This window comes from Columba livia, chromosome 1, assembly GCF_036013475.1.
Source record: "Columba livia isolate bColLiv1 breed racing homer chromosome 1, bColLiv1.pat.W.v2, whole genome shotgun sequence".
Classification (NCBI taxonomy): Eukaryota; Metazoa; Chordata; class Aves; order Columbiformes; family Columbidae; genus Columba; species Columba livia.
The window spans coordinates 152,605,505-152,621,889 of record NC_088602.1 but is presented as its reverse complement, the minus strand read 5'-3'; the positions used below and the strand labels follow the sequence as shown (position 1 = coordinate 152,621,889).

The following is a 16,385-nucleotide window of genomic DNA, read 5'->3' as shown; positions in this document are numbered from 1 at the left end:
GGAGCCCAAGAAGGAGGTAGCATTCAGCATTGCCAGCGTGGGAGCAGAGCTGGACACCACTGATCACATCTGGGCTTTGGCCAGTCTCTCACTATGGGTGTGCACTGGCAGAGCTGCTTCTCTTTCCATGCTGGTTCCAGCACACACGTTGTTACAGCAAACAGCTTTGCAGGTTTAGGCAGCTTGCAAAGTTTTCCATGTCCTGGGCTGTAAAGATGCAGAAATAATTTTGTGACATGTTTTCTGTGTGTAGATACTCATATTTTATTTGCATTATATCAAAGCTTCGAAACAGTATAATTTCATTATTAGAATTTTAGAGCATGTTTAGAATCTGTGCACTTTTAATTCCGTTTGCTTGTAGATGGTTACTTTTTATGGGTCATCGTTACTTGATGCTTCAGTGCCTGCTGGACAAGAACTGGAAATAAAAGGTGCTTCAAGACCTGGACTTGTAACCAAGAATGGTCTAGTCGTTTTTGGTAACGATGGGAAGATGGTAAGTGCTCACCCTGGCAAACATGAGCATGGATGTAGTAACTTTAGCAGGAAGTGCAAGAAGTATGGAATTGTCAGACTAGACAAATCCAGCTGCTGATGACAGCTAATTCGCTTGGAGTTTATCTATCCTCTACCACCCTATAGAGAAGACATTCATGATTTTCTTTTCACTCAATCCATATTAATTTCCAATGTAGATGGAAATGTACTAGTAAATGTACTAGTACTAGTGGAGAATCTGTAAGACAGGTAGGACTGGCCTGTGTTAAGTTACCTGCATCATAGCAGTTTCCCTGACAGCCTTTTATTTTACTATTTCAATAACCATATTAGCGCCTAAAAACTTTTCCCACAAGGCTGTATTGCCTCCCAGATAGTTTAAAATCATATCCTCTAATTTTTCAGGTACTAGTGAGAAATCTGCAGTTTGAGGATGGAAAAATGATCCCTGCATCTAAATACTTCTCTGCTGATGAAACAACTGCCCTGGAACTTACAGAAGAGGAGAAAAAGATGGCGGAAGATATTAGGGTAATGCCATAAACTGCTTTAGTAGGATATTACTTCAGACAGAAACATCACATACTTCTTGTTATAGGCAAGGCTTGTCTTTTATTTAGCCATGCAAATTGTTTTCAATAAAATGTACTGAAAGAGTATTGGGTTGAATCTTAAGCTATTGACATTAATTCAGATGGAACTGGGAATTCACTAGAGGACTTACACATCCGTTTAGAAAGTTTTCTTTCAGATACAAGTGATACAAAGACAGTGATTACAGGGTCAGTTATGGTAAATATCCATAAAGGATGAAGGTGGGAGTGAGGAAAAACAAATGGACCTTCACCTTACAGCAGTGAGGTTTTCCACACTGACAGACAGTTCTGAAATCCTTTCCTCACTGTGGTGCTACTCACTAGAAAGTGCTCAGAGTGGTCCTGCTGGATGAGCTCCAGGGAGTCTTAGAATAGCAGTCTGAAAGGAGAATGCAGCAATTACCCCCCTGTACCTGTGTGCGCCGTCTCTCTTCTGCCACAACCTCAGAAGGGGCTGCAGCAATGGAGCAGCAGGAGCTGAAAGCTCTCATGGCCAGAGAGGCACTTTGCTGCTCCTTCATGTAATCCATCCCTCTGTCATGAGTGTCAAGGGCTCAACCAAAAGCCACATAAGTCATTAAAGTTTTGTGTCAGAGCAAGCGAATCACAGATGTCTTCCCTTCTGCTTAACTCTGCTGCAGGGTCGGTAACTTTTGGTACGGGTTGGGCAGCTTGATGCACTAATATTTTAAGCTGCTGCTTCAAGATTACCTTGAACCTGCTTGCCAGAAACATGAATGTTGCCTGAAGCTATGGACTACCTGAGACAATAGCAAAAAGAAATATGAACTCTTTAGTTCATGATACTATGCCAGCTCTGAAACCTAATTATAATTAATTGAAATATTACATTACCAGGGATTTCACTATTCACATTAGAGGAAATCTCCATCTCATGCATGCAGCTTAAACTGCTTCTGAGCTCTGCACAAGTGTCAGAAATGCCATCAATCCAGTCACAAAGTCCTCCAGGCTGTCCTTGCCTCTGCTGATGACATATTCAATAGTGCAATGGGAAGTTATTATTTGGAGAATAAAGATCTTCAAAAAAATGGGTCTGAAAATAATTAGCATTGTACCATTCAGGTTTCTTGCCTGATTAGGTGAAATTATGATGGACAAAATAACATATTTTGATAAGCTAATTAGGCTGAAGAATTCATTGGCTAACATCAGGTCTCTAAACAGTTCTAGACTCTCTTAAAATAATCTTCTGTTAGAATCCTTTAAAATAATACCTAATGTAGGCACAGATACCATAGAAAATACAGTTTGGTAAATACTTCTTGCAATTGAAGGATTGTTCATTATTGTCCCCTTTGTTTTTATGTATCATTAGGCTATTTGGAAAGGAATTTTGAGCAATGTTGCTGTAATTGAGGATTCCACAGACTTCTTCAAATCTGGAGCATCTTCTATGCATGTTGTCAGGTAAACAATACTCAAAATAACAAAATTCTGAAGTCAAAGCTAATGAAAACAAAGTTGTCATAGTGCTTTTAAATCAGGGTTGATCAAGTAGTGTTAAAAAAAAACCTCCCTGTATTTTCCAATACTCTATTCACTTTCCCAGCTTTGAAAATGTGGTACGATTCTGCTCCCAAAAAAAGGAGGTATTGATGTAATCCTGCTCTTTCTATTCAAGGAAAATTCTCCTTAACTTCAGGAACATCAGTGACATAAGGGAGCAGGGTGATGCTCAAACTTGTCTGCATGCAGTGATGGGTGTCTCAGGACCAGGGGGCTGATTGGGAAGCTGAGCAAAGAACTTCCCAGAGGGAAAGAGGAGCCTTTTGTGGAAAGAATTGAAAAATTGAGCCTGTGCTTACAAGTGCACTGAGTTCATCCTGTGTCGGGTCACCTCAGTTACCTTATTTTTGCAACTCAGATATTCCGGGCTACAACATAAACCCAGCATTTCAGGTTTTTTTTAAACAAACTGATTATTGTAATTACTTACCAGTCTCATGGAGTTCTGAGTGTCCTACATACATTGTTCAGAGTAGTCTGTGTACTATTTTATCAATCTATTCTATTTGTTATTTATTTCCAAAAGTTTGCCTGAGAGTATTCCAGAACTGACATTTTCTTTTCCATAACACCCGCAATTAAACTAACAGATTGCAGTAAAATTCACAAATTCTATGCCATTGTCATCAGAGAAATTCACATACATATTCAAATGCGTAGAAAATGGTGTCCAGTTTTGATCCCTTTTGACCTTCTAATGATTCCATTATCTTAAGAATTCTTTAAAACTTATTATTAAACTTATTAAACTTATTCATTCTTCAACATCTTTAGAATGCTAGAAGAGATCAAACAGAAATACAGTGGACTTCAGCTACAGAATGAAGATGTGTATATGGCCACTAAGTTTGCAGACTTTATTCAAATGTCTGTCAGAAAATTCAGAGGAGAAGACAAAGAAGAAGAGTTAGTCATTGATTATGTAAGACCTTTTGTTTTGCCTTAATTGCTTAGTCTTTCTTGGTTTTATGGGCAGGGTAGACAATATATTTTGCTAGATAGCTTGATGTGGTAGAAAAAGCAAACAAATATTTAGTCATAGAAACTGTTCTTTTTGACTCTTTTTGAACGTTTATATATATGCATTTTGGAATGGAAATGTGTGTGTAACGTCACTTACAGTGTTCCAGAAACCAGCAGATCAGGAACACGCAGTAGAGTAGCCCACACGCAAGCAGATATTCCTGCCTCTCTTGCATTGTCCTACCAGGATGCTCCAGTCAGATGGTTCTAGACCTTTTGCGTTCCTGCAGCAAACAGTGCTAGGTATTTATTCTAAGAAACTGTTTGAAAAATTTGTGTGAAAGGAGGATTCTTTGGGTTTTTTTTAAGTTATTGAGCAAGTCAGGATTTCTTGAAATTGGGAATTAGGCATTTGACTGAAGTCCACTAAGATCACCCTTAGCCAGGGCTTAGTATTGGTTTGAACACAGGGATCCAATGATAAAAAAAGACGGAAATCTGCTTAACTATCTCTGAGTATGGTCATTTGCATTCAAGGAGAATATGATTTCCAGTTCACTTTACTCTTTTGTCTGCTCCTAGCAGCCATATATACATCCTAAAATGCATCTGGATGTGGGCTGCAGATATCAAAATCTTGTTAAGCTACATTAAAATCTTAGTTACTAAAAATTTAAATTGATTTGTTTATTTCACTCTCAGGTTTCAAAAAATGTGAACAACATGACTGTGAATATGCCATACCAGTGTTTCATAAATGGGCAATTTATAAATGCTGATGATGGAAAAACATACGACACTATAAATCCAGCAGATGGATCAGTAAGTGATTTCTAAATAAGATCATTACCAGTTTATTTCAATTTATTTGCCTATTAGAAGATCTTAAAAACTAACTGAATATTGCTAATTTCAAAACTATACAGTACACATTAAAAACCCCCTACAAATAATCTGAAGTTTCAATTTACTTCTCAGTTTGTGTATTTTACTGTTTTTCCATTTCAGTCAAGCTGCACAGCAAAAATAACTTACTTCCACTTCAACTATTAAGTCAATATCCATACCCAGAGCTGTATGTTTTACCTTAATTTCATTCTTGTTTAGTTTTGCAAACAAAAATTGCTGTTTAGTTGCTAAAGAAGTATTTCTTTTAGGTTATTTTATGTATTTCCTGTCAGTCATCATCTTCAGTTGTTGTTTGTTTGTTTGTTTGTTTGTTTTACAAATCTGATGTCTTAGGGCAAGTGTGACTTTCAAACGTTCCTTTAAATTCCCAGTAAGAAAAATGACTTTTCAATAGGAAAATACATAGAGTTGCACTTCAGTCCTGAACTACTGAATCTTGGTTGGGCAACTCATAACTATGAATTATAAATAAGAGAAGTGATTCTGATGCCCATGTAATTGCCATTTAATTCTGGCATAAATAGATTCTGCTGAAATCTATGCCACAGATTTCACTATCATCAGAAGTCAGACTCTGGTATTTTTCCTGAAACTCAGTACAGAATAGAATAGATGTCATAACAATTCTGTATTAGGATTTACAATGTGTGTTACCTATAGAACACAAACATCACAGAATACTGTGTATATATGGTAGTTTATGGTAACAGAAGCTCCATTCCTAAGAAATGGAACATGCAGGAATCATTTTAGCATGTTTAGATATTAGATCATATTAACAAATATAAAGACTTCCAGTTTCTGTAATATCACGTTGATTTTACTTACGGAAAGAGCAGCTGAAGTCCAGTAGGATAATGCACTTCACTGTGAAGAAAAAGAAAGATGTAGGAATCTGTGTCCCCATGGTGGCCTCCAAATTCTGCCACTTCGGTTGTGCCCGAACATTTCGCAGCCTGATTCATCCATTACAACTGCTGGGGTTGAGGATATTAAGTATTTGCTTATACCCGGTTGAGAAGTTAAGGAGGAAGGAGTAACACTCTGTGTCCCAGCCTTTCAGTCTGAACTAACACAACGCTGCCTTTGGACAGATCATAGCCAGCGTGTCTTCTGCTTCACTGGCTGATGTTGACAAGGCAGTGGCAGCAGCAAAGGAGGCATTTGAAAATGGTGAATGGGGAAGGATGAATGCAAGGGAAAGAGGCCGACTCATGTACAGGTATGTAAAATGTAGCTTGTGTTTGTTGCATTTTCTTAAATCTTATTGTTTTGTTCCTCAAAGAATTGTGGCATACGTTTTCTGAATATGGTGGATATTTATAATCCCACTGGCAGAGGTACCAAACTAGCTATCTTTTCACACCTTATTTACTTCAGTGTACCGCCCTCGGGTCTTAGCTGGATAACTTCCATTGGGTCAGAGAAGAATCTTGTGATCTCTCACTGCCACATTTTTTAAAATTATTATTTATGAATGGAAACAAAGAATTTGAGGAAAACGTATCTTAAATACTTGATGGCTTCATTAATCTGTATGGGATTTGCTGTAAGGATTGAAGTCCATGGAGTCCAGACCTTTCTGTATAAATAAGGCTAAGTTTTAGAGGCGGAGTCTATCTAGGTTAGGCAGAGACTTTTGACCTTGCTAAGCCTTCCTGTATCTGCACTCCATACAGTAAACATACAGCCACATTGCCACTCATTTTGAAATAGACTGTAACTGATGCTAGATTTTCCAGGATCATATCCCAGCATACTTCACACCTGGCTGAAGACCCACTTTAAGACATGTATTATGGTCTCTTGTGGAAGAATTGTCCCATGTAGAAACATTCTAAGCTGAATCCCACATATATCTGAGGCACTTTTAGCTCTCATTTGTATTTGTTTCACTGTGTCAACCCTGGATAAATGCCCAGTTCTCAATTTGGCTGTGTTATTGTTTCAGCAGATAAACAGAGGTTTTGCTGAGTGAATGGTATTTTAATGGTGGGGTTTGATCCTTGAAAGATAAGAGGTGATCTTGGGAAGACGATCATGCCAGCTATTCTTTTGAGAGCAATACTGAAGGCAGCTCATAAAAGCCCAATTACTATAGATTGTCCATATGTAGTATGATGCTTCTGGTGCCTGATGGCAAGCACAGAGAGAACACTGTCTTGCAAACTTGGGATGACTAGAAGCTTCAGAGCTTACCTATAAAGAAAGCCTCTTTAGTGGAGATATATGAAGAGCTTTCACTGCTTTTTCAGATCTAGGACATGCACATGAATAAGCAGAGATGAGTAAAGAAGCAGATTGCTACTCCTGAATGCCCCAGGTTCATATTTAGCCAATGTGATCATGGAAAACCAGTTGTCAGCACAGAGGAGATGTAGTAGGCAAATTCTGTTCCTGTTCAGTAGGTGGAAAGCTACTAGTTACTGTATTTAACGTCACAGTTGGCTTTAAGGAACTTAGGATCTTGAATCAACCCGAAACTTCCTGCCTCAAGGAACTCATGAAGGAGTAGATCCTGTGTATCAAACACGTTCCTTCTGCAGGGTGCAGTCTGCAGGCTCAGCAACATGCCTATTGGGCATCCTGGCCAAGTCACTTGTGCTGAGGAGACTGCATATTTATCTACAGGGAAGAGAAGGAATTTTTTTCATCTTCAAAAAATACAGTGTCCAGTAGTGTGCCCATACCCACTACTATATTAAGCCTTCATAATGCTGTGCCAGTAGGCTGACCCTGGACCTCAGAATACACAGCAGAAAAAGGATCATTGACACGGTGGGCAGCTGCAGGAGGGTTGCAGGCGGTGCTTTGGGATGGCAAGGCAAAATATAAAACAGTCTGAGAGTTTGGTTGGGTGCAGGGGTGGGTTACCGCTCTCTGCACAACATCTGTGAGGATTTGGAAATGGAAGATCAATCGGATTCAGAGGTTTGGAATATGCAACTAGAAGGCCTTGTCCTCATAAGGGTTTAGCCTAGCAAGACAATAAGGAGTAGGGAATCCATTGACCAAAGAGGAGTGAGGGGAAATTTGATGCTGCAATTGTGATATGTGGGTCTGTGTCCTGCTGCAGTGTGTGCAGCAGATCAGTTGTTATGACATCAAAAGAGCTGTAACACTTTTTACTTTATCGAATGCTTTGGATTTAAATTCCTTTCCTCTCTTTTACCATATCCCTGTACATCAAGTAGATGTAATTATAAATTAGAAAGTATTTTGAAATGTCACCTTCTACAAGATATTGCAGGCATCTTAGCAAAAGAGAATGAAATCAAAACAGAAAAAGCTGCTTGCCTCATAAATTATGTGACCAGGCCTTGGAAAAAGGCCTGCAGGACTGTAAAAAAGTTGAGCAGAAGATGGGCAAGTCAGAACTCATTAAAATTAAGCACAGTCTATCACTTAAATTTTTCACCAGTGTGCACAGATTCAAAGCATGTACAAACTTGGGTTTAATTTGTATTAGGAATGTAGAGTGTTTGGGAGCCCAGGTAAACTCTGTCCTGAAGATAAGGTCTTAGAACTGCTGCTCTTGTGTTTTACATCTGCCAGTTTTGCAAGCATAACTATGTTAGACATATGGAAAATGTAACTCCCTTACACTACTTAGATTGTTCCTGGATTAAATTATTCTCTGCTTAGGTGACTTGCTCTCTAGGATAGCTGTACCAGAGTGTTTATGTGCAGACCATTCTCGATATGAATGGAGGCTCGCTCTGGTCCACCTTAATTCAAACAAGGCTCCTTTTACTCTGGCTTCTGCTCAAACTAGAGATTTTGAGTGCTTAACCAAAGAGAAGGTTTGTACGATTAAAGCCCCCAGCTCTGCTGCTTTGTCTTGAGGAATCATCAATAGAATATATTAGACATGCATTAAATGGAACCCTCTCCTTTGTCCCTGACATGCCATATCTGTTCTTTTGCGCACTATTGCTGATGCCCTGACCTGTAGCTGGGTCTCCAAGATACAGTTAAAACAGGTATTAAAGAGCGTTTTTCTACATTTCTGCAGGTGCTTAAAATGGGCAGAATTTCCATAACGGAAAATAGGTTTCGCACCCAGTTTTGAATACCCTTTACAGGATCTAAAACGTACTTGGTTAAGCTCTTACAATCACATGGGAACATTGACTATCTGAGTACCAAAACACAGACAGAAGCTTAAGAAAACATTGATTCATCTCTTTCACTGCCATGTGAGAGATCCAAGACTGAATGTAAAAATATGTTCATGCAAACAGACCTCTCTCCCTGAGCAGGGGACCACTAAAATTACAAGAGCTCATCATAAGTGTTAGGTATCAGTCTGCGAAGATGCATTTTGAGACACGCTGATAGCTGCTGTTACTCAATATTATTTACCCCAGTCTTTCCTGCATCCCACTGTATTGCTTCACAAATCTAACAGAGAACTTGATGCCCAAGGGGACCATTGGCCAGATTTTCAAATGTACCAAGGCATATAAAATTAAATTTGCATTACAGCTTAGGAGCTCTGTCTTTGGACATCTGGATGTTTTTGAAGCATCTAAGTAATTTAGTCCAAGTTCAGACAATACAAAACAGCATTATGAAAGTAGGTTTCTCAAATCTTAAGCTAGGATCCACAGTATTCTTTCTTGGTACTTTTGATTACTTGACATTTCTTACACTATTGTGTATTTGCTTTCTGATTTACTGGTTTGTTTTTCTATAGTTGGCTCCTTGTAGCACAACAGAAAAAGAGTAATTATTATTTTTTGTACAAAACCCTAATTGAAAAATCAGGTAAGATTTCTCAGTTCATGTCTTCATCCAGTGTCTACTACAGCCACTATGAAGACATTTGCAGACTTTAACAGGCAATTGTTCAAGCTCTTATTGATATTAATGGGCAGTGGCTCCAGTGTTCCACCTACAAATTCAGTGGGAATGCTATTTTAATTATGGTTCTTTGCCATCCAAATATCACTTTAGGCTGTCAACAGTCAGGTGTCACTTCTCTTTGATGTGGACTTGTAATGTTTTTATTAAAGACTTGCAGACCTGATGGAGGAACATCAAGAAGAGTTAGCAACAATAGAGTCTATTGACTCAGGAGCTGTCTACACTTTAGCTTTGAAGACCCATGTTGGAATGTCTGTGCAAACATTCAGATACTTTGCTGGATGGTGTGACAAAATTCAGGCAAGTGAACATGTAAAGGAAATTATCAATGACAGTGCTTCTCTACATTTTGTTTTGTTTTGTTTTGTTTTTTATTTTGTTTTGGTTTTGTTGTTGTTTTTGTTTGTTTGTTTGGGTTTGTTTTGTCTTTGTTTCATTTTATTTTGTTACACAGTGCCAAAAACCAGTGTTAACAAAAGTAATCAAGGAATCAAAAAATAAAGCAAAATTAGGATTTTACCTAAAATAGGTCTCACTGTCACTGCAAAAGAACAGTCTGCTTCCAATTGGACAATATGGGTTTAGAACGCAACTCTAAATACCTAAGAAATTGGTCGAGGTGTCACAGTGGATGTGTGTGCTTAGCCAGCTCTTGATTATTCATGGAGCAGAATGTTGTGGTCATCCTGCTGGTAAGGGCAGACTCGTGTGCTACGTTACATTCTGACCAAGGCTGCTGAATTTGCTTGATGCCACAGCACGTGGCACAAGTGCAACAGCATTTCCTCAAGTATCTTCAAGATCCACAATCAAGAATGTCATTCAGCTTATTTTGTCCGCCAGACCTTCACTTTATATTCTCCCAAACTTTTGTTATCTATGCTTTTATTTAATCCAGCTGAAAATCAGAAGTTGACTACGGTATCCGTAGTAGGAAATCACACAGTAGAAGCATCCCTGCCTGTTTCTCTGATGCAAAAATTCTTCTGGTTTTGAGATCTACTTTGTGCCTTTCTGAAACATACTTATATGGCAAATATAGTTGTAATAGAAATGATTAAACAATACAAAGATTTGTCCCTCCTCTGTCTTTTAGGGTGCTACAATTCCGATTAACCAGGCCCGGCCAAACCATAATCTAACATTCACCAAGAAAGAGCCGATAGGGTAAGTATAACTTTTTCTTCTTAGTGACAGCCTTGACATACAGAAAAGCCATTCAAAAGCTGCCATAAAAAAATGTAATCTTTCCCTGTTTTTCCCTACCTAAAGTGTCTGTGCAATTGTAATCCCCTGGAATTACCCGCTGATGATGCTTGCATGGAAGAGCGCAGCTTGCTTGGCTGCAGGCAACACACTCGTACTCAAGCCAGCTCAGGTAAAAACAAAAAGGAATGTACAGATGGCTCAGGTCTTCCACTATTTGTTCACGCAAAATAATCCAGGCAATCTAGCGGATTTCACATGTAGGCTTATTTGTCATATGGACCCATAAGTTGACTGTGTCATATGTTTCAAAGCGCACGTATAATAATACAAACTGCCATGGTGACACAAGGTACTGATTGTCTTCAATTCTGCTCTGATGCTACTCTTGTTTTCAAGAATGAATTCTTTTCTGTAAGAAGACATCACTTTTAATTCGTCGATACTGTAAGAAGATTAATATTGTGTCAAAATTAAGATGTATTGAATGTAAAAGATTTGATAATGCATTTAATTAAAATAGGAGACCTAATCTAAATGTTTCTACTTAGGTCACACCTCTGACTTCCTTGAAGTTTGCAGAACTCTCAGCTAAAGCTGGATTTCCTAAGGGTGTTATAAATATTCTGCCTGGTTCAGGTAAAACTTCAGCTGATCATTTTTCTGGGAAGAGTAGGTCCTGCTAAAACTGGTGGACTAGCATTTTACCTTTTTGAAGACCTACTGCATAAGTGCATGTATCTCCATAGGTAGTAGGCTTGGATCTATGTCAAACAGCCATTTCACGTATTTCCAGAACAGAACTGGAAAAATCTGTATGTCACCTGTCTCTAGCTAGTGGTAAGAGCTGTCAGCCTACACCCTTCATAAATTCACACAAATAGCCTGAGCATGCTGAAAAAGAATGTGTTATAGAGAAACATGTTGCACTTGATTGTGAAACTACTTTTTTTCTCCTAATCTTATAATCACTTGGAAGTATTTAAATGTGACTGTGAGACCTAGAGCAAGCTGTTAAGATGCGTATTGCTCACTACAGGTAAGTCATGGTCCACACCACCTTACCTGTTGTCACCATTTTCCTCTTTCCCCTAAGGAAGAAAAGTGACAAAGTAACTGTATGGGTCAGGCTCTGTTACAAATTAGATTATTCCAGCTACAGTGGAATATTAGGAAGTTCTTTAGTCCAAGACAGATGGGGGAATTTGGACATACGTTAAGCAAGATGAGATTTTTTTCATAGTCAAATGAATAAAGCTGTAAATATAAATAAGGATGTGATATTGTACTTGAATTACATATTGTTAGCTCTTTCTGTGTTACAGTGCTGCTGCTGGAATAGTAAAAATTGCCTATGTACTGTTCAGTTAAGCTGTTTTCCTCACCCCGATAGGTGGATTAGTGGGACAGCACCTGTCTGAGCATCCAGATGTTCGCAAAGTTGGATTCACCGGTTCAACACCAACTGGTAAACAGATCATGAAGAGGTACTCTCACCAAAACTTTCTGAAATAAACACTGCTTCATCTAGTTCTGAAGTATCTTATTAGCTATATTATGCATGTGGCAGCAATAGAAAAGCATAACTACATGTGGTTGTTTACATTTATGTAGAATTCTACTGAGTCACTACTGGAAAACAGAGGTTTTTACATATTCACTAGATATGTTTCAAAGGAAATAATGAAATAAGCTATTTAACAGTTGTTTTTATATGATTATTTTTATTTTTTACAGTGCAGCCACTAACCTGAAGAAAGTTTCTCTTGAACTTGGTGGCAAATCACCATTGATCATATTCAGTGACTGTGAACTTGACAGAGCTGTTAAAATGGTAATGCTACTTCGAAATAAATTATATTCAAAGCCTTAGTGATACATCCTCACAGTATTGCAATATTCTCCTTGACTTGCCAAAAACTGAACTAAGGATCCCTTGCATGAAGAATCATGGAATCTGTAGAAAACAGACTTTTTCAACAGGATGTTTCTTTAATCCATCACAATTAACCTGTTCATACTGCACCAAAAAGGCAGGGATCAGTACTACAAGAAATATACGTTGGAAAATATAACAGAACAAAGAAATACAGATGGAAAGTATTTTCACTAGCCAATTTAACATATTAAAATTGATTTGCCAAAGTCTGATACTCAAAAAAAAAAAAAAAGGCGCTTAAAATTAAATGCCTGATAGTGATTTAAAATATACATTGAGCTCTCTATTGCCATACAGTTCTTCTTAATTCACCATCAATCACCATAATCCACCTCCCCAAGTAGCTGTAACATGTTTCAAGTTCATAAAGAAGATGTGCAAATGAGAAATTCAGGAGTTTTAGGGAGCTTATTTCCTGCTCAGGTAATCTGATTCATCAAAATGACAGCAGATGCAGTCCGCTCACTAAAAAGCAAACAAAGGTTTTCCGCGCTGTACTTACCCAAAGAGCTAATTCTGTCAATTCCCTAAACCAGCATAAGCACGTACAGCTACTAGAAAGAAACTATTGTACACTTTCCCCATTTTTGGAGTTTCTTATGGCAGGACACTAGTCTGAGTGACTGCAGAGTAAAGTGTATGTGGAACATAACAAAAGCTGAAGCATTGCAGTCAATGCACTGCCTGGCCCCACCACTGTTCTTTGCTGTACAAGTGAGAGGGTGACACAGAGGTGGGCCTGAGCTACACCTGGCATTGATGGCTTCAAATGATAGTGAAGCGATGCTTTTTTGACACACACTTGACATTAGCACTTGATCCTGGTCCTATCTACTAATGCCAGGACCCAGGCCTTTGCAGCTGCCAGAAAAGCATTTCTTAGGAGTTTTATTTGTCCTGCTCCTCCTTCCATCACCCTATCTCCCTGGAAAAACAATGACAGGTATCAATTCTTACTAAATAAAAAGGAACGAAGTGCATGGATTCTGAACCCACACTCTCGAAGCAGGAGGTCTTCTGCAGACCAGAGTTTGGTAACCTTCACCCCATTACACACGGCTATTGACTCAAGCAGCGCTGCTCAGGGCATTAGCACAGTTTTATATTCCCTGGTCACCTCACCTGCCCTCTTCTCTGTGCTGCTGCAACATGTGTTTCTGTGGAACACTGATGGAAATGGAAAGAGAAGTGCTAATGGGTTCACCCTGAGCCATTTATCTCCATGGAAATGTGTTTGCCAGTTAGATTAGGCTGCTTGTCGCATTGATGATGTCCCTTTACATAAAACATAATGTGTTGAGGGTCACAAACACAGAATGCAACCCAAGAGAACAGAACGAAGGGAAACTGAACAAAAGCATGCATATACATATATATGTTTTTTCTTTTTCCCTGATCAGGGTATGGGAGCAGTATATTTCAACAAAGGAGAAAACTGCATTGCAGCTGGCAGGCTGTTTGTGGAAGAATCAATCCATGATGAATTTGTTAGTAAAGTGGTAAGACATTCAAAGACTGAAGTTGAAGCAGATACTTTACTGTGGCACAAAGAGCCACTAGTTTGATAGATAATTGCATTTCTTCTAATGCTCAGTTGTTTAAATTCTCATTATTCCTTATGATAGGCAGTGTTGCTTCTCAGGAACCTCTTTACAGGGTTAAAAGGAAGGCACTGAATGAAAGAAGGTATTTTCATCAGTAATACACAGATAAGTGACATTGAAGTAGGTACTGTACCTTAAGTAATATTTCATATTCAACTAGGAAAGTAAGATTTTAAAAATTTATAAAAGTTAGATTAATGTGAGTGAAGACTGCAGTGAAGGTTATTTTTTTTTTTTTTAAAAAGGGCATATTGGAAGTGTAGCTAGAATAATAGAAAGGTTATTATTAAAAATCCAATAATCACCACAAGGTACCACTGGAATATTAATTTATCTAGCTCAAGACAGGTAATTGCTGTGATAATCCATTTATCACTCTAAAAGCTAACATTTTACTCTCCTGTTTTAATAGCAGAGGAGAATGAATACATGAAAACAGCATCAAAAGCTTTCAGAAGTAAACAAATTATAAAACATAAGACACCATAAAAAGACTCATTTGAGAAAGGGAGGAGCATTCCACCTTCTAAGAATTCAGCCCTTTCTTAGAGCCAAACTTCATAGTACAAACAATGAAGCATCCCAAATCACTGGTCACTTCAAAAACTATTTGCTGTCTTATGTAACTTCATTTTAATTGGGTAACCCACAGGTGGAAGAAATAAAAAAGATGAAAATTGGTGACCCTCTTGATAGATCCACAGATCATGGTCCACAAAATCACAAGGCTCATTTGGAAAAGCTGCTACAGTACTGTGAAACTGGAGTAAAAGAAGGAGCCACTCTAGTGTGTGGAGGAAGACAAGTACGTAGACCAGGTAAAACACTGTTCAAAGGTGTTTGGAAATTTTACACTTTAAATAAAAACCATCATGGTTGTCTCTGCTGCATTGTGTGAAGTAGCAATGTCATGGGAACAGTACCGGGTAAGCCAAAGATACTTGAGTACAGGGCTTTCAAGTCTCATATTAAGAGAAGCTGTGCAACTGAAACATAACATATGAAATTGGATCAGAATCTAGTCTATACAGGAATCTTTTGCTCTTTTATTCCTGTTGTTTGTGAGGCATTGAGGCCTTTTGTGCAACATCCCTGAACTTCCAAGAGCCATAAGTATTATTATATCCATTTAGATCAACAAAGCACTAAAGATGACTGAGGAAACTGCTCACAGAGCCTGCGTAATGTATTACGATGAGGAGCCTTTTTTGCTATCTAAAGAATGTGTATACTAAGTTTAATGGGAAGGCATGAAAACAACATTTTCTCATGTACATCTGTCCTTTATCAATAACTAAGGAGAAATATTTGCACCAGAGTTTCAAAACTTAACGATTGCATCCCCAAATAAAATGCAAGTGCGGGTTTGTAGCTACATGAAACCAGTGTAACAAAGCTAAATGGGAAACCTTACGGAAAAGGGAGCCATTTATAGAAAATCTCTGATTTTACCCACTTACACTGAAATACAGTCACTCACCAAATTGTAGGTGACCAGGATCACTGGTGTATAATACCAGGGCAGTTCTTGACTGGCAACGATGAACTAGTTTTTGGACAGGTTTTTGCACCCTTTAGGAACGAACGGTTGTTATGAAGAGGTCCTTTGCCTCAGAATTTTCTTTACTTCAGCCTCTGCGAATCTTAGGCAAAGTTGCTGCCCATCACACGTTTTTCCCTGTTTGCAATATACAGATCTTTATGGCTACAGTCTATCTTCTCGCTGGTTAACAGGAAAAACAGTGGCCTCTGTGAGATGCTGTCACCTTGTCCTCCTGCCCTCAGAGAGCAGGGTCTTCCCCTGAGGAGTCCCCTGGGCTGTGGCATACAGACCTTCTGGCCTGGTGGTGTTGCTCTGATCAATACAGGCCACTCTTTTAACCCTTTTTCTGCTGTTTTTCTGGTGCTTACACACACGTTTCCATTCACACTTAATTCATATCAATCTTAGTATTTTCTGTTTCAAGTCTCAACATATTTCCGACCTCTGAATATGGAAAAGATGACCCAGACAATAAAAAACAATGAAGCATTTTCACCATGCTGAAATGATGCTCTGTCCTCTCTTTAGGTTTCTTCATGGAACCCACTGTATTCACAGATGTTGAAGACCACATGTATATTGCCCAGGAGGAGTCCTTTGGTCCCGTGATGGTGATTTCTAAGTTCAAAAATGGGTACATTCTCCTCCAGTTACTGTTAGAAATTTTATTTTCTCATTTTCTCTCTAGGTGTAGAAATGATAGCATACATAGTATGAGTTTGTTA

General features: G+C 38.5%; 1 protein-coding gene across 8 annotated transcripts in view; it reads left to right on the top strand.

Annotated features, from left to right (window-relative positions):
* ALDH1L2 (aldehyde dehydrogenase 1 family member L2) overlaps nucleotides 1–16,385 on the top strand; it is a 40,098-nt gene that overhangs the window by 20,806 nt on the left and 2,907 nt on the right. For all 8 annotated transcript variants that reach the window (XM_065039067.1, XM_065039056.1, XM_065039026.1 and 5 more), the window contains 15 exons: nucleotides 365–499; nucleotides 907–1,032; nucleotides 2,437–2,528; nucleotides 3,402–3,549; nucleotides 4,293–4,412; nucleotides 5,594–5,721; nucleotides 9,518–9,668; nucleotides 10,465–10,535; nucleotides 10,641–10,746; nucleotides 11,126–11,213; nucleotides 11,968–12,061; nucleotides 12,312–12,408; nucleotides 13,914–14,012; nucleotides 14,770–14,935; nucleotides 16,189–16,294. In XM_065039067.1, coding sequence (XP_064895139.1) covers nucleotides 365–499; nucleotides 907–1,032; nucleotides 2,437–2,528; nucleotides 3,402–3,549; nucleotides 4,293–4,412; nucleotides 5,594–5,721; nucleotides 9,518–9,668; nucleotides 10,465–10,535; nucleotides 10,641–10,746; nucleotides 11,126–11,213; nucleotides 11,968–12,061; nucleotides 12,312–12,408; nucleotides 13,914–14,012; nucleotides 14,770–14,935; nucleotides 16,189–16,294 — 1,727 coding nt within the window. The remainder of the gene's footprint in view (nucleotides 1–364; nucleotides 500–906; nucleotides 1,033–2,436; nucleotides 2,529–3,401; nucleotides 3,550–4,292; nucleotides 4,413–5,593; nucleotides 5,722–9,517; nucleotides 9,669–10,464; nucleotides 10,536–10,640; nucleotides 10,747–11,125; nucleotides 11,214–11,967; nucleotides 12,062–12,311; nucleotides 12,409–13,913; nucleotides 14,013–14,769; nucleotides 14,936–16,188; nucleotides 16,295–16,385) is intronic.